The 25,333-nt window shown below is 34.4% G+C and overlaps 1 protein-coding gene across 6 annotated transcripts in view; it reads right to left on the bottom strand.

Moving 5' to 3' along the window:
- LOC120860843 (unconventional myosin-IXa-like) overlaps positions 1 to 17,377 on the bottom strand; it is a 181,065-nt gene extending 163,688 nt beyond the window's left edge. For 4 of the 6 annotated variants that reach the window (XM_040236548.1, XM_040236547.1, XM_040236550.1 and 1 more), the window contains exons 1-5: positions 16,450 to 17,360; positions 9,356 to 9,450; positions 6,704 to 6,766; positions 2,976 to 3,075; positions 1,219 to 1,275 (exon numbers count right to left, since the gene is read on the bottom strand). In XM_040236548.1, coding sequence (XP_040092482.1) covers positions 1,219 to 1,275; positions 2,976 to 3,075; positions 6,704 to 6,766; positions 9,356 to 9,450; positions 16,450 to 17,289 — 1,155 coding nt within the window. In that variant the 5' untranslated portion in view covers positions 17,290 to 17,360. Of the gene's footprint in view, positions 1 to 1,218; positions 1,276 to 2,975; positions 3,076 to 6,703; positions 6,767 to 9,355; positions 9,451 to 16,449 lie in introns of all 6 variants that reach the window. The other 2 variants (XM_040236546.1, XM_040236549.1) reach the window with 2 other exon arrangements.
- Between the last annotated feature and the right edge of the window lie 7,956 nt (positions 17,378 to 25,333).

The raw sequence follows: 25,333 nt of genomic DNA, 5'->3' as shown, positions 1-25,333 counted from the left end.
CTTAAGCATTACTTAGACTGTCTAAATAGCAGACCAGCTGGCAATCTCACTGTAAGCTCTGTACAGGCAATCAAGTCTTATATTCACTATGAGTTTCCCAGTCTCCTACCTACTTCCCAATGAGGTGCACACAATCAACTGGCATACTAATCAAAAGATGGAACTAAGCAAAAGATGGAAGCATCTCAAGAGAGAAAAAACAGCATAAAATTTTTCTACTAAAAATGATCAGTATCTATAAATTTACTGTCTAAAATTTATTTTCTAAAACATCAAATCTGAAATTGCAAATTACTTGATTATGAAATGGTACTGCAATTAAACTGAAGGAAAAATTACTAAATCTACTCAAAAATCTGATAGTCTTGCAATTAGCGGAGTTTGTAATCATATGCAGTGACAATTAAAGTGATAGTTATTTAAAGCAGGATTAAGACATATTACATTTCCAGGAGGAGTAGTTAATACATAATTAGTTCATTAGTTAATGAATATATAGATGAGTGTGTGTTTTCAGCCTTTCACATCTGACCTAGTTGCAAACTGAAGTAAAGGAAAAAGATTTTTTATGTTCTATTTACAATTACAAAGTTGTTTTTATAAGTTATAACAAATAATGCTAAATTTACCTACTCATTTTATATTACATCATATATGCCTTTAAATCATACTTAATTTGAAACATAAAATAATCTTATTTAAAGGAATTTCAATTAATTTTTTAGAAAATTACATAGCAGCTATAACCTCTCTTGCTATTAAAAAAATGCATGCATTCATTATGTGAAAAGACTGTTAACAGACACATAAAGCAGGAAGAATGCAACTTTTTAAAATAAACAGTAAATACTACCCATAATAGGAGGGTAACTAAACTACCACATAATAATTGAAATAAATAAATAAATGTCAAGGGAAAAAAACCCTATAGGTTATAATGATCCATAACAATGATGAAATTAGGAATGCAATCAATGTATTATTTTTCAAAATAAATACTGAATATAGTCTAAATATAGCCCCCCAAAATCCAAATAAGGTAAATTGTTTGAATCAATAAACCACACATAAACAAAAAAAGTCAATTCCAATAAAATAAACACTGATTTATCTTCTTTCCTAGATTCTATGTTTGTATTTCAGCTGACTTTCTTCCTAACTAAGTCACAAAAAGGGTCCTTTAGCAGGAACACAGGATACTTAGGCACTTGTACTGACCGGCTCAGAGTCAAAGCAATAATCATCCCAGCTCTGTCTGAGGGGTTTCTTTGTTATCTGAAAGTAAGGCAGATTAGTTAGGTAGAAGTAATGATTATTACACTCTTCTAATGATCTCTTAGATGTAGTGTTCAGGTAGTACCGCTGTTCTCCAAAGAAAAGTTATTTTGTATAGCAGCACAAAATAACTAGATAAACATTCAGATTCTGGGAGTCATATATTATTATAACCAATCCATATTTGCTATTGTTCAGTTACTCTGAAATTTATAATAACTGTTGAGTCCCATAGTCTGCAAATACTGACCCTAAGATAAGAATATGTACAGTATGGCCAGTAATTACAAAAAGATCTGGAAGAGGAGCAATAAACTCCAGATTTCTGTAGTATTAATTTTAGGGGCTTTTCCAGGTGGCGACAGCACTAAAGAATTTGCCTACCAATGAGGAAGATGTAAGATTCCTGATTTGGGAAGATCCCCTGAAGAAGGAAATGGCAACCCACTCCAGTATTGTTGCCTGGGAAATCCCATGGACAGAGGAGGCTGGTGGCCTACAGTCTGTGGGGTAGCAATGATTCAGACATGCTACACACATGCACATCAGCTCATTTTCTCAGCAGTTGCTACTTTTTCAAAAGGAAAATATTTTATCATCCAAATATAAGGCAAATAGTTTAAACAGGGAAGGGGAAAAACTCGAAAGCTAAATCAATGATTTTTTTAATACACTTAATTCAATACAGTAAAAATGCCTCATATTATACCAAGAAGTTATATTTTAAATAATTTTTAAATTCTCAATATAGTAACAGAATTATGTTATATAAATATGTAGTTTCAAAATTATGAAATATCAGTTATACAGCCTGCTCTATATCTTACGAAGTGTGAGATGTTACTTTCAAAGCCCTAAATACATACTACAATCTTTGAGCCACCATCCAAGTGTCAATTTAATATCCCTCAGAAGAACTTTTAAAATTACCATAAAGGAATTTCTTTCCACAGACATTACATCTTGCCTCAAACAATTAAAAATGAGGGGAGACAATCTGTTACCTAAATGATGTACTGTCAGATCAATTTCATTATTATTGATTCTAGAATTTTTGTTAATATAAGAAATAAAATCGAACAAACCAATGCAATGAAAAGTTGTGAGAATTACTCCTTATTATGGAAGTTTAGGGGAGAATTTTTTAAGTTTCAAGGTAAAACAAATTCTCTAAGTCATTTCCTTTAATGAATTTTCACACTGAGTATTTAATAGGATAATCACTAAATAATAAAAATAATCATACTCTAAGTCAGTATCATAATATCATGCAAAGAGGTATATGTATTAGGCTTCAAAACATGCAAATACAAGTTTCAGTAATCCTTTGTTAGGGCAAGCATTAATCATTAGTAACATTTAACATGCTCTGGTCTGTAAAAGGTAAATCACTTTACTTATTGAAAAGTGTAAACCATTTTTCTAAATTACAGGTATCTATAAACAGTTTATTATTCTCTCAAAGAGCCTCACAAAAAGCAAAAGGCACATAACTATCTTTTATGATTCATATAAGAATAAAAACAATTTTTAAATTTGAGAAGTACATCACATAAATTTTTAGATAGTATACATGAAAATGCTAGTTAATAGCCACTACCAACCAGGTTTCAAAAACAAAGTACTAGGGAAAAAACTTTTCTCAAGAGCTAAAATTTAACAATGCCTTACATTTCAAAATGATATTCATGAACTCTCACCTGATTGAGATAATGATATTCTTCTGGTTGTTTAAGATGGAATGCTAATCTCTCTTCTTCACTTGCTCCTGCCAGAAGGTAATAGAATACATGATAGTTCCTGTTGGAAACAAAGAAGTATGGTTTTATAATGAACATGGTCTACGGTTATCATTTAACAAGAAAAAGAAATTAATTTATAAACTGTTTCAGCTTTGCTTCATTTTTTTAATACAAAGGTGATAAACTCTACTGAAATACTACAGGGGAATTCTCTGGCAGTTTTGTAGTTAAGACTCAGTGCTTTCACTGCCATGACACAGGTTTAATCCCTCGTAGGTGAACTAAGATTACACAAGCCACAAGGGACAGTCAAATAATAAGTAGTACAAAATAAGATAATGTTTTGTATGCTGAATCAAAAGACAAAGGTGAAGGTGGCAATACACTAAAGACCTCTAAAAATTCCCTCCACAAGACCAATTAGAAAAGTAGCAAATTTGTCAGAATAAACTCTACAAATTAACCAAAAATATAAAGCAATCTAGAGAGTGTTTATATAAGAAAAAGAGCTGAATTTCAGTATAAACAGAACCTTGGTGGCCTTTTAACTTGCCCTAGTCCATCTCCTGCTTACCAGATACATGTAGCTTTCAATACCAACAGCTTACAACTGAGGTGGACACCAGAAGTCTGGCAGCTTCCAGAAGAGGGCAGAACAGGGGTGAAGTTCATTTAGAACCTCATTCCCTGAAAAATATCATTATTTGAACTGTCTGGTAGTTCCATGGTTGAAGTCACCTTCATTTACTATTGATATCTTTATTTGATGTGATTCAGAGTTATTACCCCAGTATGAAAATCTTTGTTTCAGAGACATTTGTAAGAAACAATTAGTGGCAATTTTTTTTAACATACCAGCTGCCTGAACCGATGAATAAATATTAGGGCAAACTGTGAGCTAACCAAACAACTTAAAGAGAAATGCTGGGAAATGAGACATCCACAGAGGCTTTAAAAAGCTCCAATATGTTCCTGGGAATCTAGAAGGCCATATGCATGCATAAAGTTGTGCCCATGCCCAGGGCTGCATGTCTACTCAGCAAAGACAAGAGGAAATACTAAGCTCTCACCTATCACTAACTCGGAAGATCTCCACAAGCAGGAAGTAAAGACTAAGGCAGAATTATAAAATGCCTGCCTAGGAGTTAAAAGTCATGGTCCTTGAAACAAACACTAGAAGACTTACTGTTACCAACCATTTATGGAACTCTCCGTTCAATTACTCCCTGGTGGCTCAGATGGTAAAGAATTTGCCTGCAAAGCAGAAGACCCAGGTTCAATCCCTGGGTTAGGAAGGTCTCCTGGAGAAGAAAATGGCTAAGAACTCCAGTATTCTTACCTGGAGAATTCCATGGACAGAGAAGCCTGGCAGGCTACAGCCCATGGGATCACAAAGATCTGGACACGGCTGACTAACTACCACTGAGAATCTAACCAAGGGCTTTCCTGGTGGCTCAGTGGTGAAGAATCCTCCTGCCAATGCAGGAGACACGAATTTGATTACTGGGTAGGGAAGATCCCCTGGAGAAGGAAATGGCCACCCACTCCAGTATTCTTGCCTGGGAAATCCCATGGACAGAGGAATCTGGCAGGTTACAGTCCATGGAGTCGCAGAAGAGGCAGACACAACTTAGTGACTAAAAAACAACAAGTTAACCAAGCAAATATTTAAACAGCTAAACTCAAAAAAAAATTAGACTTCAAATTAGCTGATAAAATTCACAAAACAAACAGCAGGAACAAAATTAACAACCACAAATCCTAGGAGGGGTAGGAACTCGTATCTACAGCTCCCAAATGATTATTTTAAAAGTCCAATTATTATTTTAAATGTCCAATTTTCAACAAAAATTTGAGTCATACAAGGAAACCAGAAACTGTAACACATACAAAGGAGAAAAAACAATCAATAATAACTGTTCCTGGGGCAGTCTGGAGACTAACTTACTAGATAGGGCTTTTAACTAGCTGTTTTAAATACACTCAAAAAAACTAAAGAAAACCATGTTTAAAGAACTAAAGCATGAGAATGATGTCTCGTCAAATAGAAGCTATCAATGAATAGACAGAAATTATAAAAAATAATCAGAAAGTAATTCTAGGGTTGAAAAATATAATAAAATGAAAACCTATTTAGAGGAGCTCAACAGAAGATTTGTAGGCAGAAGAAAGAATCAGTGAACTTGAAAAAAGGTCAGTTAAAGCTAGCTAGTCTGAGGAAGAGAAAGAAAAATTATCAGTCTCAGGGATTTGTGGGACACCATTAAACAGACACCAACAAATGCACAATATGGAACACCAATATATGCACAATGGGAGTGCCAAAAGCAGAAGAAAAGAAGAGAAAAAATATTTGAAAAAAATAATGATCAAAGTCCCCCCAAATTTGATGACAAACATTAACCTCTACATCTAAGAAACTTAATGAACTCCAGGAGAAAAAAACTTAGAGATCCACATCTGGACGCATTAAAACTATTAAAAGACAAAGACAAAATTTTCAAAGCACCATGAGAGAAATCCTCATCAAGGGATCCTAATGTAAGATTACCACCTGATTTCTAATCAAGAGCCATGGAAAGGAAAACAGATTCAAAGTACCAAAAGAAAAAAAAAATCAAGAATTATATATCCAGCAAAACTATCCTCAAAAAAAAAAAAAAAAAAAAGAAGAAGAAATTAGGATATTCCCAGATAAATCAAAACTAAATACTTCACAGCTAACAGATGGACCCCATAAAATGCTAAAAGGAGCTTTTATGGCTGAAATTAAAGAAGACAAGATTCAATTAAGCATGAAGAAATAAATAGTATCAGTAACAGTAACTACATAGGTAAATATTGTAAAAGGTAGTATAAATGTCTGTGTTGTTTGTAAGGCTTTTTCCCCTCCAACTAGACATTGGCAAAAAGCAACAACTATAAATCTATACTGATGAGTCTACTGTTATAAACATTTGTACAACACTAACAACACAAAGTATAGAGAAAGTAACATAGGATAATGCTTAATGAACCTTTATTATATAAAAGGACTATACTAAGCATTTCATAAACATTATTTCATTTAATCTTCTAAACAACTAAAGGATAGTTTTCCATCTACAAAATAGGAAAAAGTATCTAAGAAGCAGAGAAGTTAGGTGAGATGCCAAAGGCATATTCAATACTTGAATGTAGGCTTGTTTAACTTCAAAGTCTGGCTCTTCATTTTATCTCACTGTAACATGAAGCAAATCATTTACCTCCCTGATATTTGGCTTCCTCATCTAAAGGAAGTTACATATATATCATCTCTGAAATGCCATATACCTCAAAGATTATAATAAAGTTAAGAGCTTTATTAAAAACTTTGCTCAAATTAGAGAAAGAACACTAAGACAGGGCGAAAGATCCAAAGACAAAACAAAAGGTATCACCTAAGACACCACTATTTTCCTGTTCTGACAGTCCTCCTAGAATTTAGAAAAGACAGCAATTCTACACAGTCATTAAAAATATCTCACAGCATCTTCAAAAGTACAGTATTCTTCCCATGACAGAACTAGCAATTATATGTAAAGCTATGTATGGTATAAACTGAATTAAAAGTCATAATACACAAAGATCTGAAAAATCAATCTGTATGATACAAGTGTTACACTCAATTTAATTACAATCTCAATTACACAAATTAAAATATGTACCGTTCATTATGCTCTTGATAAACGAGTCTAGACTTCTCCAGTAGATACTTTTCAACATAGGCACTAGAATAAAAATAGAATTGGTTGATATAAATAATAAAAGCCTAATATAAGGTAGACAAATATTTTATTAGAAAAGATGCAAAAGTCTAAAGAATACTATTCAGAGTACATTTTCCATTATCATCAATGGTACAGTGGTGAGCACAGCTACCTTCTAGAGTATATTTACCATTGTGTTATGGACATTGTTAGTGTTATCCATGTTAAATTCATAAACTCCTTTTTTTTTTAACTTCCATAAAGCAAAATAAAGTCAGGAGTTCAAAACATGGCACTCAATGCCTACAATGACACAGACTTTACTTTCTTTCCAGGTTCAATACCACAGTACATTCTTTCAAATATTATACTTTGGCTAGGCTACTAAATAAGGCTCAAAGATATAATTTCTTTACATACTCATGCTGTTGCCACATCCTGGAATAAATGTGTTTATGCTTGCCAATTTCCTCAGTAAGCACTCATTAACTGGACACTGTGTAAGCACTGTTCAGATACAGAAATAAGTGATACACTACCTGTTTTCAAGTGATATACTACCTGTTTTCAAGGGGCTTACAAATTAGTGGAGAAAACAGGCAAACTAGCAGCTATCATACTGAGCTGACAGGATTTATTATAGAGCAATGACGAGAATATTATAAATGTAAAAAGAGACACATATGATTCAATTCAAGAAGGAAAAAGGATGTAAGGAAGAACTCCCATAGAGAGTGAGTACACAGTACTTACTAATATGGATATAAAAATCATAAATAAAAACTAGCACAGAACACAACAACCAGTTTACATATGTATGTATAAAAATATGTCTGTATGTGTACGTCTGTGGGTGTTTGTGTCTTTGTATTGATCAAATGAGAATCTTTTCTCAGGAATGCAAAATGATCCAATATTGGGAAAATAATGACAATATTAATAAAGTCAAGAGTGAAGATCAGACTAATTTCCATGGATGCCAAAATGGCCTTTAATAAAATTCAGTAGCCATTACTGACAAAAATAATCAAAGAACATTAAAATCAATGCTCAATTCATTAACATGATAAAATATCCTAAAGCCAATATTCTACTTAGTAAAGAAAAGTAAAGGCATTCACACAAGTATCTAGAAAAATATCATAGTTTAGGAGGTATGTAATCAAACAAGATAGAAAATAATCAGAGATATAGGAACAGAAAAAAAAGTTAAACTATCTATTTTAGTAGATAATATAATAAACCTAGAAATGGTAAGAGAAACAACCAACAGTAAAACTAATACAAACAATAATTCAGCAAGATAGTAAGATATAAAATTAATATAAAAATCAATAGAAGTAATTGGGGCTTCCCTGGTGGCTCAGATGGTAAAGAATCTGCATGCAGTGCAGGAGATTTGGGTTCAATTTCTGGGTCAGGAAGATCCTCTGGAGAAGGGAATGGCTACCCACACCAGTATTCTTGCCTGGAGAAATTGATGGACAGAGGAGCCTGGGAGGTTACAGTTAATGGGGTCGCAAAGAGTCGGACACAACTGAGCAACTAACACATACAAGTAATGTACGATTTTAGAAGATATAATGTAAGAGAAAAATCACACTTTTAATAAAAATAAAACATTAAAAATAACATAATATTTATGAATAAACTCAATGAGAAATATAAAAAGCTAGAAAACATGTCTAAAAACCATAAAGATGTTAATTACTCCAAAATTTATTAATCCAATAAAACCAAGCCATGAAAGACATGGAAGATTCTTCAATAAATATTACTAAAGAAGAAAGAATGCAATCTGTAAAGACTATATGCTATATAATTTCCAATTATGTGACATTCTGGAAAAGGCAAACCTATTAAGACAGTGAAAAAATGGGCAGCTGCCAAAGGTTAGTGGGTGGAAAGGGATGAACACGTGGGGCACAGAGCATTTTTAGGACAGTGAAACTATACCTTTATACATTTATCAAAGCCCATTCAATGAACAAGAAAAATGGAACACCCTAATGCAAGATACTATCAACAGAGGAAACTAGGGGATAGCATGAAGAGGCATAAGGGAACACTCCCTAATCTGTTCATTTTTGTCATTAATCTAGAACTGTTCTAAAAATAGTCTATTAATTTTTTAAAAGCTATAAAGAATACTGCTGGCACAACCAGAGGACTCTGATCACAGACTGTAATAGCAAAAACTATGACAAAATTAACCCTGAGTATAAAATAGTATACAGGAAACTGTCATTGTGGCTGCTTTAGGAAATACAATAATTATTTCAAGGGGTCAAGTTATGTACCCAACTTACTCAAAGACAATTTTTTAAAAACGAATATATACATAACAAAGAAAGATAAAGCAAATGCATATAGTTGTTAACAATTTAGAAATCTAAGTACGGGTGGATGGATGGTACACTATTCTTAGAACTTTCCTTTTAGAACTTTTCCTAGAAAAGTTCCAGGTTTGAACTTTTCCAAAAGAAAAAAAAAAACGAGAAAAAAATTTAATGTAAATACTAATGTCACTATTTTCATTAAAAACCTATGGTTTATAAAGGGGCAACGGCAAACATTTAAACATCTCCAAAGCCTGATACTGCTACTTACCCAAGTACAGTGCCTGTTTCTTGGTAATTTACTTGAATAAACTTGCCAAAACGACTTGAATTGTTATTATGAGCTGTCTTTGCATTTCCAAAGGCCTGTCAAAATAAATAATTCTATTTTTTAAAATGGAATATCCTTAGATCATCTCAACAAGAAAAAAGTGCTAAAGAGATACTAGAAGAGCAATTTACTTATAGCTTCAGGCTCTCATACTTCAGGTGAAGTAACTAGTATCTGCAATAGACAAGTAGATTGCATTTTATGCTGCTGAGTAAACTAAGTCTTAATTGTAAAAACGTATTGCTCATTACAAATCAGATTTCACTTTCACATTCCAGTGCCAGCAAATTTTCTTAACACATTTATATATAATATATATTTAATACATATATACATTTTAAAATCTTGCTAAATTGAAATAACAGGCTGGGAAAAGAATAATTACATCAAAACAATTAGAATAGTATAGAAGAAATAAAGTTTCATCATGCAATATACTATACTGTATTTTGCCTATTTAAAACAAAACTACAATACTATTTTAGAAAGAATTTAAAAAATATAAGCTTCCTAAGTTATAATCCAAAGTATATACCATGCAATGAAATATTACCTAGCAATAAGGATGAAACTACTGATACAGATGTTAACATTGATAAATATTAAACGTTATGCTATGAAACCACACACAAGAGTACATATTATAATATAAAATTCTAGAAAAGGCAAAACAAGAGTAACAAGAAGCAGATTAGAAGCTGTCTGGGAATGGGGTAGGAGTGGGAAATGTCTAAAAAAGGGACACAGGGGTAATGAAAATATTCTATAACTTGATTCTATGATGGTGGTTACCTGGCATATACATTTATCAAAAATCACTAAACCATACATTTTAAGTGGCTATATATTAGTTCAAGTTATATCTCAATAAAACTGAAATTTAAGAACCCACGGTTGAACTCACATATTCAACAACTTAAATGAAATCTTCAATACATACTGCTGAATGAAAGAAGGCAGTCTTAAAACATTACATACTGTATGTTTTCATTAACATGACATTAAAAAAAAAAGAAGGAAGAACAAACAAATTGTCTCCACAAGTTACTGTGAGTATGGAAGGGCAGAAGGTATGAAACTAGGGAAAAGCATCAGGGAGACTTACAGGGATACTGGAACTACTCTGCATCCACTGCACACAGGTGGCTACACAGATTAGTATGTTTTATCATTTATAACTGAACTGAACTGTAACGGTATTTTTTAATTTTAATCTCTACTTTTAAAAGTAAACATTAAAAAGCAAAGCAAATAAAAGACAATTTCAGACATACAAATGTGAAAATATTCATCACAAGTGAACCCACACTAAAAGAAACAAAGGAAATCCTTCGTGCAGAAGGAAAATGATACCATGTTCAAATACAGATCAATGTAAGGAATGAAAACAGCAGAAACAGTAACCACAGGAGTAAATATATAAAATACATTTTATTACTTAGGTCTCCTGAAAAGATTACTAAGGATGAGATCAGAGAAAATGGTAAAGGTCTGTGAAATCCCTCTCCCCTTCATAAAAGAAATAAGACTAACAAAAATTGTCAAAGTCAACTTTTTGATGAATCTGGAAGTTAATGAAAGACTTAAGAGTAATCCCCTATAAGAATAACATTTAATCAAGGAAAACAGCTGCATTTCAGTAAGAAAAGCAAGCACTGATGGCATTTTAACTTACCTGATTACCAATTCCCTCTCCCTAGCTCCACACTGACAAGAAAACCAACATCCTACAATTACAGTTTTTTCAAAAAGCAGTCTCACCTAGAACCACTGGAAAGATCAGACTAGAGTTAAAGTCAAAGCCCTGTCCCATAGATAATCGTCACAATTTGACCTATTTGGCATTTTCCTAGAAAACCTCATTCAAAGGGCTATCTTTTTGACCTAACAAGAAGTCATCACTCACTGAGAGCAGCCTTTTTCTCATTAAAAGTAGACTGCCATATGATTCACCAATCCCACTGTTCAGCATATATCAGGAGAAAAATCTAATTTGACAAGATACATGCACCCCTGTATTCACAGTCGCACTATTTACAAGAGCCAAGACATGGAAACATCTAAATATCCATGGACAGATGAATGGATATAGAAATCAAGAAGAAATGGTTAGAATCAGACATGGAACAATGGACTGGTTCCAAATTGGGAAAGGAATATGTCAAAGCTGTATATTGTCACCCTGCTTATTTAACTTATATGCAGAGTACTTCATGCGAAATGCAGGGCTGGATGAAGCATGAGCTGGAATCAAGATTTCTGGGAGAAATATCAATAACAAGAATTATGCAGAAAATACCACCCTTATGGCAAAAAGCAAAGAAGAACTAAAGAGCCTCTTAATGAAAGTGAAAGAGGAGAGTGAAAAAGCTTACTTAAAACTCAACATTCAGAAAACAAAGATCATGGCATCCGGTCCCATCACTTCACAGCAAATAGATGGGGAAACAATGGAAACAGTGACAGACTTCATTTTCTTGGGCTCCAAAATCACTGCAGATGGTGACTGCAGCCATAAAATTAAAAGATGCTTGACCCTTGGAAGAAAAGCCATGACAAACCTAGACAGTGTATTAGAAAGCAGAGACATTACTTAGATGACAAAGGTCCATCTAATCAAGGCTGTGGTTTTTTCAGTAGTCATGTATGAATGTGAGAGTTGGGCCAAAAAGAAAGTTGAGTGCCAAAGAATTGATGCTTTTGAACTGTGGTACTGGAGAAGACTATCTAGAGTCCCTCGGACTGCAAAGAGATCAAACTAGTCAATCATGAAGGAAATCAGTCCTGAATATTCACTGGAAGGACTGATGCTGAAGCTGAAACTCCAATACTTTGGCCACCTGATGCAAAGAACTGACTCACTGGAAAAGATCCTGATGCTGGGAAAGATTGAAAGCAGGAGAAGGGGATCACAGAGGATGAGATGGCTAGATGGCATCACCGACTCGATGGACATGAGTCTGAGCAAGCTCCAGGAGCTGGTGATGGATAGGGAAGCCTTACGTGCTGCGGTCCATGGGGCTGCAAAGAGTCAGATATGACTGAGCGACTGAACTGAATTGATATGTAAACAATGAAACAACACTCAGCCATAAAAAAGAATAAAATAATGCCTTCTGCAACAACATAAATGGACCTAGAGGTATTATACTAAGTGAAATCAGAAAGAGAAAGAAAATTCCATAGGATATCACTCATATGTAGAAACTAAAATATGACACAAATAAACTTATTTATGAAACAGAAACAGGCTCACATAGACATAGAAAATATTTGGTTTCCAAAGGGGAAAGAGGTTGGAGAGGGATTAATTTGAAATTTGAGCTTAGAAGATACACACTATTATGTGTAAAACAGATAAACAACAAGGTACTACCATATAGCAAAGGGAATTAACTATATTCAGTATCTTGTAATAACCTATAGTGGAAAAGAATATGAAAAAGAGTATGTGTATGTATGTGTGTGTGTATGTATATATATGTAACTGAATCACTTTGTTCTACACCAGAAACTAAAACAACATTGCAAATCACTATACTTCAGTAAAAGACAGAAAGAGAAGAAAAGAAAAACGAAATGGTGAGAGCAGACATCTGTATCTTCTTTCTGATCAAAGCATTACTATTAAGTACGTTTTTAACCTATATTTTTATAAATAGGTTTCTTAATCAGATTGAGAAAGTTCCTTCTTATTCTGTTTGTTGAGAGTGTCTTTTTTGTTTGTTTGCTTGTTTTAATCATGAAAGGGTGTTGTTTTTGTCAAATGCTTTTACTGCTATCTATTCAGATAATGGTGTAGCTTTTGTCCTTTTGTCTATTAATGTTTACCACTGCATTTATTTTTATATTGTTTAACCAATCTTTCATTCCTTAATATATTTCTTACTTTACCATAATACTTCTTTTATATTTTGCTGAATTGTTTGCTAGTATTTCCTTAAGTATTTCTCTGTTTCAAGGGATACTGTTCTGTAGTTTTCTTATGTTATGGTGTCTTTGTCTAATTTTAGTATCAGTGAAATATTTTGGACCTTGTAAAATTAGAAACTTTTCCTCCCTCCTGTTCTATTTCTTGGAAGAATTTTGAAGGATTTGTGTTAATTCTTCTTTAAATGTTTGGTAGAATACATCAGTGAATCCATCTGGTCCTGGGCATGATTTCTTTCTTAAGCTTTTCACTGCTAAGAAACAGACTCACAAGACATAGAAAACAAACTTATGGTTACCCAAAGGAAAAGGGGGTGAAAGAGGGACAAATTAGGACTTTGGGCTTAGCAGAAACATCAGTTCAGTTCAGCCACTCAGTCGTGTCCGACTCTTTGCGACCCCATGAATCGCAGCACGCCAGGCCTCCCTGTCCATCACCAACTCCTGGAGTTCACTCAGACTCATGTCCATCGAGTCCATGATGCCATCCAGCCATCTCATCCTCTGTCGTCCCCTTCTCCTCCTGCCCCCAATCCCTCCCAGTATCAGAGTCTTTTCCAATGAATCAATTCTTCACATGAGGTGGCCAAAGTACTGGAGTTTCAGCTTTAGCATCATTCCTTCCAAAGAAATCCCAGGGCTGATCGCCTTCAGAATGGACTGGTTGGATCTCCTTGCAGTCCAAGGGACTCTCAAGAGTCTTCTCCAACACCACAGTTCAAAAGCATCAATTCTTCGGTGCTCAGCCTTCTTCACAGTCCAACTCTCCCATCCATACATGACTACTGGAAAAACCATAGCCTTGACTAGACGGACCTTAGTCGGCAAAGTAATGTCTCTGCTTTTGAATATGCTATCTAGGTTGGTCATAACTTTTCTTCCAAGGAGTAAGCATCTTTTAATTTCATGGCTGCAGTCACCATCTGCCGTGATTTTGGAGCCCAAAAAAAAATACATAGTACTACATATAAAACAGATAAACAACAAGGTCCTACTGTATAATCATATTATATGATTATATGATTTATAATATATATAAAGAATCATATTCAATATCCTGTAATAAACCATAATGGAAAAGAATTCAAAAAAGAGTGTGTGTGCACGTGTGTGCGTGCATGCTCAGTCGCTCAGTTGTGTCTGACTCTGTGCGACCCCATGGGACCCGCTAGGCTCCTCTGTCCATGTGATTCTCGAGGCAAGAATACTGGAGTGGGTTGTCATGACTCCTCTAGGGGATCTTCCCAACCCAGGGATTGAATCCAGGTCTCCCGCATCACAGGTGGATTCTTTACCATCTGAGCCACCAGGGATATATATAACTGAATCACTTTCCGGTATACCAGAAACTAACACAACACTGTAAATCAACTTACTTCATTATGAAAATTTTAAATTTAAATTCCAAAAAAGAGAGGGTTAAATCTGGGAGAAGATGTGCATATATTTTCAGAACACATGTCTGATAACAGATTTGCACCCAGTAAACACAAAGAACTCTCAAATACAACAGTAACAAGTTGGGCAATAAATTTTGACAGACACTTGACCAAAGAAGATATATAAGTGGCAAATAAACACATGAAAAGGTGTTCACATCATGAATGTATTATAGAATACACATTAAAATCATGAGATACCACTGTATACCTATTTGAAGGCTAAAATTAGAAAGGATGACTATATCAAAGGTTAGCAAGGATATGGAATAACACGAACTGTATACACTGCTTGGTGGGAATGTAAAATAGTATGTACAATTTATATATAAGTTTGGCAGTTTCTTTAAAAGTTAAACATATACCTATGATAGGACCCAGGCTAGGCCAGGTGGCTCAGTGGTAAAGAATTTGCCTCCCAATGCAAGAGATGCCGGTTCGATCCCTGGGTCAGGACCATTCCCTGGAGAAGGAAGTGGCAACCTGTTCCAGTATTCTTGCCTGAGAAATTCATGGACTGAGGAGCCCGGTGGGCTACACAGTCCACGGGGTGGCAAAATAGTCAGACACGACTTAGCGACTAAAATACAAAAACATACATGATATGATCCAGTTATTCCACTCCTAGCTATTTACCCCAGGAAAAAAACAGATAATTTCCACACAAAAACATAATACTTTACATATAATAACCAAAAACTGGAAACAACCTACATGTTCATCAAAAGATGAATGAATAAACGAAGATGAATGAATAAATAAATGAATAAATAAATTCCAAATGAATGCAATATGGAATACTGTCTTAGCAAAAGGGATTACTGACACACACAAAATAACTATACCATGTGAGAGAAGTCAAACATAAAATAGCACATACTACATGATTCCATTTATATGGAATTGTAAAATGTACAAACTAACCTACAATGACAGAAAGCACATAAGAGGTTTCTTATAGATGAGAGGAGAAGAAGTGAGAAAGAGGCATGGCAAAAGGATATGAGAAAATTTTAGGGATAATGGATATGTTTAGTATCTTGACTGTGATGGTGGTTTAATGGGTACACACGTATGACAAATTTATCAAACTGTAACAGATTAACACTTTAAATCTGTGCAATTACACCTCACAAAAACTCTTTCAAAACAAGTAATATTAACTCTCCTTTAAGCTTTAAAACAAAAACTGTATTATGTTTCTTCTACCCTTGACAGTATTACTTATAAAACATAACTAAAAAAATTTTCCCATATTCTCTGTATTTTCAAAGATGAACCCTTAGAATTTCAGTTAGGCACAGATTTTAAGCTGCAAAGACAAAAATATATTGAAAAGAATATTTTCCCCAACTACCCATTATCATAGTCAGTTACAGACAGGAGTCCTGCCCCTGCTCTCTCCCTTTACAGGGGGATATATCTGACTCCAATCTTCTCTTTCCTTTGCGTCACTATGGCCCAAAGTTACTCTTTGAAAAAAATACTGCCACTGTTACATCTTTCAGTCTTCCACACTGCCTCCTATCTTCCAGCTTTCCTTGGTAACTAAAAAACGATGTCTATACTTCTATTTAGTTTTACTTCATTTTCTCACATCTAACACATTTTAATTTTTTTTAAAGCTATGTTTAAGAGTAAGAAGAATTATTTCTATACACTTACCTCAAGTACTGGTCCAGCGCCAAGAATAATTTGTTCCACTCCACTGGCAAATCCTTTCTGACTGAGGGCAGTGAGGTGATGAATAAGAAAGTTTGTGCTTTGAGTCTTTCCAGAACCGCTCTCTCCTGAAATAACGATGCACTGATTCTTTTTGCGCTGAAGCATGGCATGATAAGCTACATCAGCCACAGCATAAATGTGAGGCTCAAGTTTTCCCAATTGATGGTTATCATACATTTTGACATATTTGGGGTTATAAATAGGAAGAAACTTGAATGGGTTAATAGCTATTAGAATACTGCCAACATAGGTATAAATTTTTTCATGCTTAAAACGATTTCGTAGGTTTTCTAAGAGAGTTTTCTCATTCAAATCAGGTAAGCTACATAAATCGTCAAAGTCCTTCTGTTGAGGCTGTGGAAGAAAACCCCGTTCCATCATCCTGCGACGTTCTTCTGTTACCCGTAGCCATGACTGAAGACTACCATAATGAATTGATCCATCGAGGTTTTTTTCTCTCAGAAGGAAACGGTAGTCCTCTCCACTCAGGCGATTTTCCAGAGCCATGCGGGGCCATAACATCATTCGCTGAACTGGACAGTCTGTTGGATTGAGTATCCATTCTTCTCCACCAAATTCTTTTACCTCTGCTAGAACGTAACATTTTGTTTTGTCAAGATGAAGCTTGTTTATAAGTGAGTCAATCACCTCAGCAGCCGTGGAGTTTTTTCTGGCAGGAATTGGACAGTAGATTGTCCCTTCTGAAATCGTCCCAGGATATATACGTAAGGTATGTTCATTATCCTCAAAGCGTCGTCTTCCTCCATCATTTATATTCATATTGGATCCTGTCCCATCAGCATGGATGGTATGTGTTCAGGACTGCGCAAATCATTTTCATGGCAAAAGAACTGCAACATAAAAGATGTGAAACATTAAGAAGTCATATTACACAAAAAATAGTCTTAACAATTATGTTGATTATATCTTTCAGAACAAAAAAATCCCAATTCTTCCCTTAGAATAGGAACAGTTCTTGAAAACAGTCTAACTGAGACCCCAATATTTCATATATTGTCCAAACCTGGACACTTTCTAAAGCAGCCAAAATTTTTTCAATGTTTTGTTATGTTAGTAATTCAAAACCCAAAAAGTAAAAATAATAATTAATTTGTCCTCTACTATCTCAAATGTTTCTGAGGTAGGTACCTGGGATCAGAATCAACTTCTTTCTTTATATAAGAAAAAAAGCCTCACTGGAGACTGAATTAAGATGGACAAAACAATCACATAAATCTAATCATGTGTGCCATGTGTCCAAAAGCCTTATACATAAAGCAAAACCAAGAAACATTGCCACCAACAAAGCAAAAATTTGTGAAAGTAAAAACAGTAAAAAGATGAGATCAGATAAACAGAAATTAAACTAGATGGAGTTATAACCAAGAAAACAATGAGAGAATCTTTCAACTATACTAGATCCTAACAAAATGCTCTCCATAGTAGTTGTATCAACTGACTATTGCAGTCACCCAGGAAGAGCTTGTGTTTCTCTGCCTCCTTACCAAAAGTCAGTACTGTCAGACTGGAGTTTCTGCCAATATAAGAAATGTAAAAAGATGTTTCAGTACTTCAAATTTTATTTCCCTGATGACCACTAAGAAGGGGTAGTAACACATCCTATCATTTGCCATTGGGGATATGACTGTTTATTCAATTTCCCCTTTTTGATTTGTCTTCTCATTATTAATTTGAATGAGTTTTTTATATATCCTATATATTCAATTTTCAGCTGAATGAGTAACAAATATCTGCTACCATTCAGTAGCTTATCCTTCTATTTTGTTCATGTTGCCTTTTTTTGTACAGAAGTTATATTTTTGATAAATTTATCAATCCTTTACAGGTTACAATTTCTTTTTTAATAAGCAACATTAGCAATTGCAGTTAACTTTTATTATGTGTTTATTTGTACTAGTCATTTTTCAAAGCATAGCACATGAATTATTTAATTTAAAACTCACAAGTTGTCCCTGAGGGTTGTTTTTTATCATCATCATTGTACAAAAGAGAAAACACAGAAATTTTACATAACTAGACCAAATGTGATAAAGTTGAGATTTGAAGCAGGCAGTCTGGCTCTAAAACCTATATACTATTATCTCCTGGTATAGTTTTTCTAAATCTTCCTTTATCCTAAGGATATAAAGTTATTATCCTATATTTTCTCCTGAAAGACCAAAATTCTGCTTTTCTTATTTAAGTCTTTAATGCATACAGAACTTATTTTCATGTATGTTGTAAGACAGGGCTCATAATTATTTTCAGATCAAATTCAGATTAGCCACTGAACCAGCACCACAATGAAGATTCTAATCTTTCCCCACTGACTCATAATGCTACCTCTGCCATGTGGCTAATTCCATATAAGTATCAATCTGTTCTGGGCTCTGTAATCTTTTTTACTAGTCTATTTACCAACAGTAAGCCTATCTTAATTAGTATAGCTTTATAATAAGCTTCGATTTATCTGGAGGGCATATCACCTCAATATGTTCCTCTTTAATGTTACCTTAACTATGTACCATCATAAAAAATTTAAATATCAGTGTATCAACTATAATGAAAAAACTTTGGGGCATTTTTTTGGATTTTATAGATCAATATTGGAAAAAACTGACATCTTCCTGACTTCCCATTCATAAACACCATGTTGTTGTTTTTTGTAATCACCTTGTTTCACTCCTAAGGATTATCTTATTTTCATATTCATCCAATCATTTTTCAATTTAAATTTCATAATTAAATTTTAAGAGATACTACTTGCTTACTTACCTCCTTAAACATTCTATATAACTGGATATTTTTCAGAATAATATTTTAATGTCATCAGAGTGAACTGCCCTTATGATTGCTGATTTTATTTCTCATTTTTCTCAGCATTAGATGACTTAGTTTGAGAATTTAGTTTTATAGGTACACTTTTTGATGGAAGACTTGTTTTTCATACCAACATTTACTAAGAACCCATTATTTACTACTTTTTTTTAACACCACCACAATACTATTAACCAATACTATTACAATACTATTAACCTTTAAATTAATATTTTTAATACGACTGACATTTAACTTTCCCAGTTATCTCATAAATATTTTTCTTACAGTTGGTCTATTCAAATCAGGAGATCTGTCCTGCAGTAACAGCACAGATATGTTTTAAGCCAGGAGGTTTTTAGTTGGAAACCTATGTTTGTGTTCTCATGAATTCCTAGGAATAAAGCCTCATATAAACTATGGCCTCTGGCAACAGGAAGCAGCAAAGCTACCGCTATGGTCCACACAGGCTGTTCCCTGTACTATTCCAGGATACTGCATAACTCACCTATAAAGATGAATAGTATGGCAGCCCCAGAACCAAACTCAGAAATACTGTTCTCAATAGAGGAGCCCCATCTACCCTGGACTCATGGTTACCAGCGATTAGTCCAATTCCAGTGACATTTCTGCATTACCTCAAAGAGGCCAAAACCTCCCAGCCATAAGCCCTACTCACTGCTCTGTGTTCCATTCTCTTTCCAAGATAGAAATGTTTGCCTTATTTTGAGCCCCATTTATGTCAATTCAGTTATATCTTTTTGTTACTTTATCAGTCACTGCTTTGTGTTAGAAAAAAGGGGTTCTCTGAAAATGTCACTCATAAATTTCCTGGTGGTCCAGAGGTTAGGACTCTATGCTTTCACTGCAGAGGGCCAGGTTCAATCCTTGGATGGAGAACTAAGATCCTGCAAGCTGTGCAGCACACTCCCCACCAAAATGTTTTTTAAAAAATCACTCATAAATACATCTTGACAGCAAGCCATGAGTGTTTATCAGAATCATCTGGGAAACATTTTAAAAATATACATTTTTAGGCCTCAAAATGGTTCTGAGGTTGGGAAAACAAAACAATTCTTTTGTTGCTGGCCCAGAGAATAGCATTTGGGAATCGATGGTCTATATTTCTACTTTCCACTCCCTTACCACTCTTTCCACATAGCAAGCTACTGCCCATGTTTTTTAAAGATGTCACCAATGACCACAAAGCTGTCAAATCCAAAGGTTTTTTCTCAAACCTCATCTTAACACACCACACTGCAGCCGTTTGACTAAGGTGTCCATCCTCTCATTCTAAAAACAGCCCTCACATTACAAATATTTTCCTTATAATCTTCCTGATTGATTCTTTTTTTTTTTTTTTTAATGAATCACTCTTACAGTTCCTCTTCCACTATCTCACTTTAAAGATAAAAATATTCTCCCAATTTCTGGTCTCAAACCAGTGCTCATTTGTCTGGTTGATTACATCTAGTCCTCCACAATTTACACTGTTACCTATCACCTATGAATGCTTTTGTACTATACCGACAGAACCGAACAGTTATGACAGAGACCATATAGCCCATAAAACTGAAAATGTTTATTATGTGTCCCTTAAAAGAAAAAGATGCCGACCCCTATTCTAGGATAAAAACTAAAGAAGTAAGGAAAAAACATAACTTTACAACTAATAGAATGAAAATATGGGATGATAAAAAATAATCTATTCAAAAGAGGGCAACAGAGGCATTTAGAACAGACAGAACAAACAGAAAGCAAACTAAATATAAGTAACTATATTAAGTGTCAATGCTCCAATTATAAGATTGTCAGAGCAGATTTTTAAAATCCACCTATGTGCTGATTTCAATAGACACAAATGTATACTATGAGGATACAGAACCTAAAGGTTTAAAAAAAGAAAGAAGCTATACATGTAAATTCTAGCCAAAAGAAAGTTGGTATAATCAAAATAACTTAAAGCAAAATGGAAAAAGAAAGCTAAGTTAAATATCTCTTAAGCCCGTTTTAGCTTTTACATACTGCAATACTAGGTTTACACCTGAGACAAAAGTCCCTGGATATCAATGGTGACCCTGAAAAGCAGAAAACAGAGAAGAACTATAAGTTAAACAGGAAGTGACAGACTGGCAAGTAAGTAGACTAGCAGGTGTTCCCATATCTGCTATAGGAGAAAGGAGAAGACATATGAGTGAAATGTTTGTTAGTTAGAGGGCTTGAGAACATACCTTTATAATTATAAATAGCATCAAACGGAAAAGCAGACACCAAAAACTTTTAAAAAACGAAGGTCTAATAAGCCAAGGTTCTTTGGTAAACAAGACTAAATACGATTTAAGTCAAAGGTAGACAGGTAACTCTTACAGAAAGGAAAAAATGACACTTCTTCTGGAAGAATTTAAAAAGAGTAAAAGGATGGGTTATGAAATAGCTTTTCAGGTTAACATGTGTTAAAGAGTGCATGTTAGCTGATCTTCATCACTAGACAGGCTATTAGAGCCCAATTTTAACCTTTGGCAGATCAACAGCAACTAAAAGCCAAATTTGGTACTAAAACAAAAAAATCTTGTAGTATTCCAACTAAAGAAAGGGTGATGGAAGAAACAAGTTATCACATGACACACTACAGCATAGGTGTGTGGACATATATTGGTTTATCAGTAAGTACGCTGTACCTTCTTCTGGTGAAAGTACTATGATTTTCCTCAGAAGACCTCCTCTCCCTTGCCATTTGAGACAGTTTGCATGGACTGACCTCATCCTCCAGTTAGCTGAGACACAGGCCTAGCCAACCAGTTTATTCCATTCTCCCTAGCGACAGTGGGCTGCTTAGTGGGACAATCTATTGAAAATTTGCTGTAACTATTAGAAAAGAAGCATTTCTTTTTCCTACTAGGACTGCTAACCTAAGACATAAACCTAGAGCTATTGGCAGCCATCTTCTCTGAATGCATAGACGCAGCCTCTCTGCAGTTAAAGAAATGAACTAACTCAAAACACAGCAAGGCCTTACAACACTGAGCCACTGAATCTAGCTGTGTCTCTGATAAACTCAACCACTGAATTGCCTTTTTAAGCATGCCAATCAATTCCTTTTTATTCGCTGAGCCAATCTGAGTTGGGTTTCTGCTCTCTGTGACCAAAAGAACCCACTACAACAGGTTCAGTACAATATTCTTTGATAATATAGGTATTCCTTATTATACAAATTTCTCATATCCAAAAAAATCTCACAATCTAAATTCAGGAGCCAAATATATTTGAATATATTTTTGGATACTTCCTTCACTATCATACTATTTGCTATCCACTTGGGTAATCAAATAAATTCAAATAAGGCAGTACCACTGAGACATCCAAATTCACTATAAAAACTGAAGAATTAAACAGATATGGATGGTGAAGGATACTTGCAATACCAACCAGGCAGAAACATGGCAAGGGATGAACAATACAATGTCAAGTAAAAACATATAAAATATAAAATTGTATATAAAGGTATACATATATATAATGGACCAAAATATTTGCTTTTGGAAAAAATCTTCAAATTTTCCTTTTATAGTTTTCACCAAAAATAAATTTGACATGCATTACTTCATTCTAATTGAACAGAAATTCTATGAGATAGGAAATACACTATTATCTTGTAAAACAAAGATTAAGGCTAAAAGAGCAAAATATATACATATATAATTTATGATTAATATTTCAAATCAGCAGAGAAAGAAGGATTAATAATTATGTTGGGATAAATAACAAATTGTGAAAATAAAACTATACATATTAAGAATTACTGGCACTTAATAGCAATTAGACATTGCTACATTTTTAATAAAGAAAATTATTTAATATTTTTTATGCCCTATCCCAAAGCAGTTACTTCAAAAGTATATGCTAACAGAGAAAAACAATGTGGTGAGACAGTTGCTGTGGTCAGTAGGGTGTGGTTCAGAATAGGCAAGCTTATGATGTTATTCACTGGACGGAGTTAGAAGAGACTAATTACAGAGGAAAAACTATGGTGAAGGAAACAGAGCTCAGGAATACAGTTTCCTTTAAATGAGAAGTTTGGTTACAAAAAAAAAGATCAAAAGGAATAACTAAAGATTTTTAATGCAGTGTTTTGCAGCTATATGCTCATAAAACTTAATTTGCAAAAAAAATATGCATTGTTGCTTTTATTATCAAGTTCTCCCAAGTTATTTTTCAACAAGAAAAAAGTGGCCTTTCTCTTTATATGTACTTTATCACAGGGATCTGTTTATGCAGTTTAGCGAGCAAGATCATACCTTATTACTCAGTAACAAGAGAACTCAAAAGGACAGAATCAGGAAAATGTACAACTTAAAAATCAAAACCTAGCTTTGCTACAGCTTCAAAGCAAAAGACTCATCAGTACATTTTGAAAGAACATTCTACTATCAAGGTAGGGTCCTTTGAGAAAACATTACTGACTTGTGTACTGCTATACATTTCATGGGGAGAGAGTTATTAAATATTCTGAAGTTATGTTAGAAAAATGATTCTGGAAAAGTGGTATTCGAGAGCTAGTATTCAGGTTTTTTCATTTCTTAGTACTTAAAATTGAAGTGTTCTATAAATAAATATACTCATTACCATACTAATGTATACTCACATGCAGACATACCTTGGAGATATTACAGGTTTTGGTTTTAGACCACCAGAATAAAGGAAATATTACAATAAAGCAAGTCACAAAGACTTTTTGCTATTTACACTATACAGTCTACTAAGTGCACAATAGCACTATGTCTAAAAAATGTATACACCTCAATTAAAAATCACTTTATTGCTTTAAAAAAAAAGCTAACCGAAAAGCTTTCAGTGAGTTGTAATCTTTTCGCTGGTGGAGGCTCTGCCCTAAATGCAGATTGCTGCTGATCATCGGGTGGCAGCGGCTGAAGGCTGGGGTGACAACAGCAACTTCTTAAAATAAGACAACAATGAAGTTTGCTGCATCAACTCTCTTCCTTTCATAAACGATTTCTCTGTAGCACGCGATGCTGTTTGATAGCATTTTACCCACAGAACTTCTTTCAAAATTGGTAGTCAATGCACTCAAACCCTGCTGCTGCTTTATCAACTACATTTATGTAATAATCTAAATCCTCTATTGTCATTTCAGGAATCTTCACAGCATCTTCATCAGAAGAAGATTCCACCTCAGGAAACCACTTTCTTTGCTCACCCATAAGAAGCACCTACTCATCTACAGGTTTTAACATGAAATTGCAGCAACTCAGTCGCATTTTCGGATTCCAATTCTAATTCTCTTGCTATTTCCATCACATCTGCATTCACTTCCTCTACTGAAGTATTGAACTCCTCAAAGTTAGCCAGGAGTGTTGTAATCTGCTTCTTCCAAACTCCTGTGTATTTTGATATCTTCTCATGAATCACAAAAGTTCTCAACGGCATCTAAAATAGTGAATCCTTTCCAGAAGCTTTTCAAATGACTTTTCCTAGAACCATCAGAAGAATTACTCTCTATGACAACTACAGGCTTATGAAAAGTTTTTCTTAAATAAGAAGACCTGAAAGTAACAATTACACCTTGATCCATGGCCTTCAGAAAGGATATTTGGTAGGGAGCATAAAAACAATAACATCATACATCCCTATCAGAGCTCTTGGATAACCAGGTGCATTGTCAATGAGCAGTAATATTCTGAAAGGAATCTTTTTTTTCTGAGCAGTAGGTCTCAACAGTGGGCTTAAAATAGTCAGTAAACTATCTTGTAAATAAATACGCCAGCATCCAGGCTTGGTTTGTTCCATTTCAGACCACAGGCAGAGTAGATCCACCATAACTCTTAGAGACCTTACAATTTTTGAAATGGTAAATAAAAGCACTAGGATTCAAGTCACCAGCTGCATTAACCCCTAACAAGAGACAGCCTGACCTTTGCAAACAACCACTGACTTCTCCTCTCTAGCTATGAACGTTCTAGATGGCATCTTCTTCCAATAGAAGGTTGTT

Source organism: Oryx dammah, unplaced genomic scaffold, assembly GCF_014754425.2.
Source record: "Oryx dammah isolate SB20612 unplaced genomic scaffold, SCBI_Odam_1.1 HiC_scaffold_11208, whole genome shotgun sequence".
NCBI lineage: Eukaryota > Metazoa > Chordata > Mammalia > Artiodactyla > Bovidae > Oryx > Oryx dammah.
This window is presented reverse-complemented; position numbering and strand designations above follow the sequence as displayed.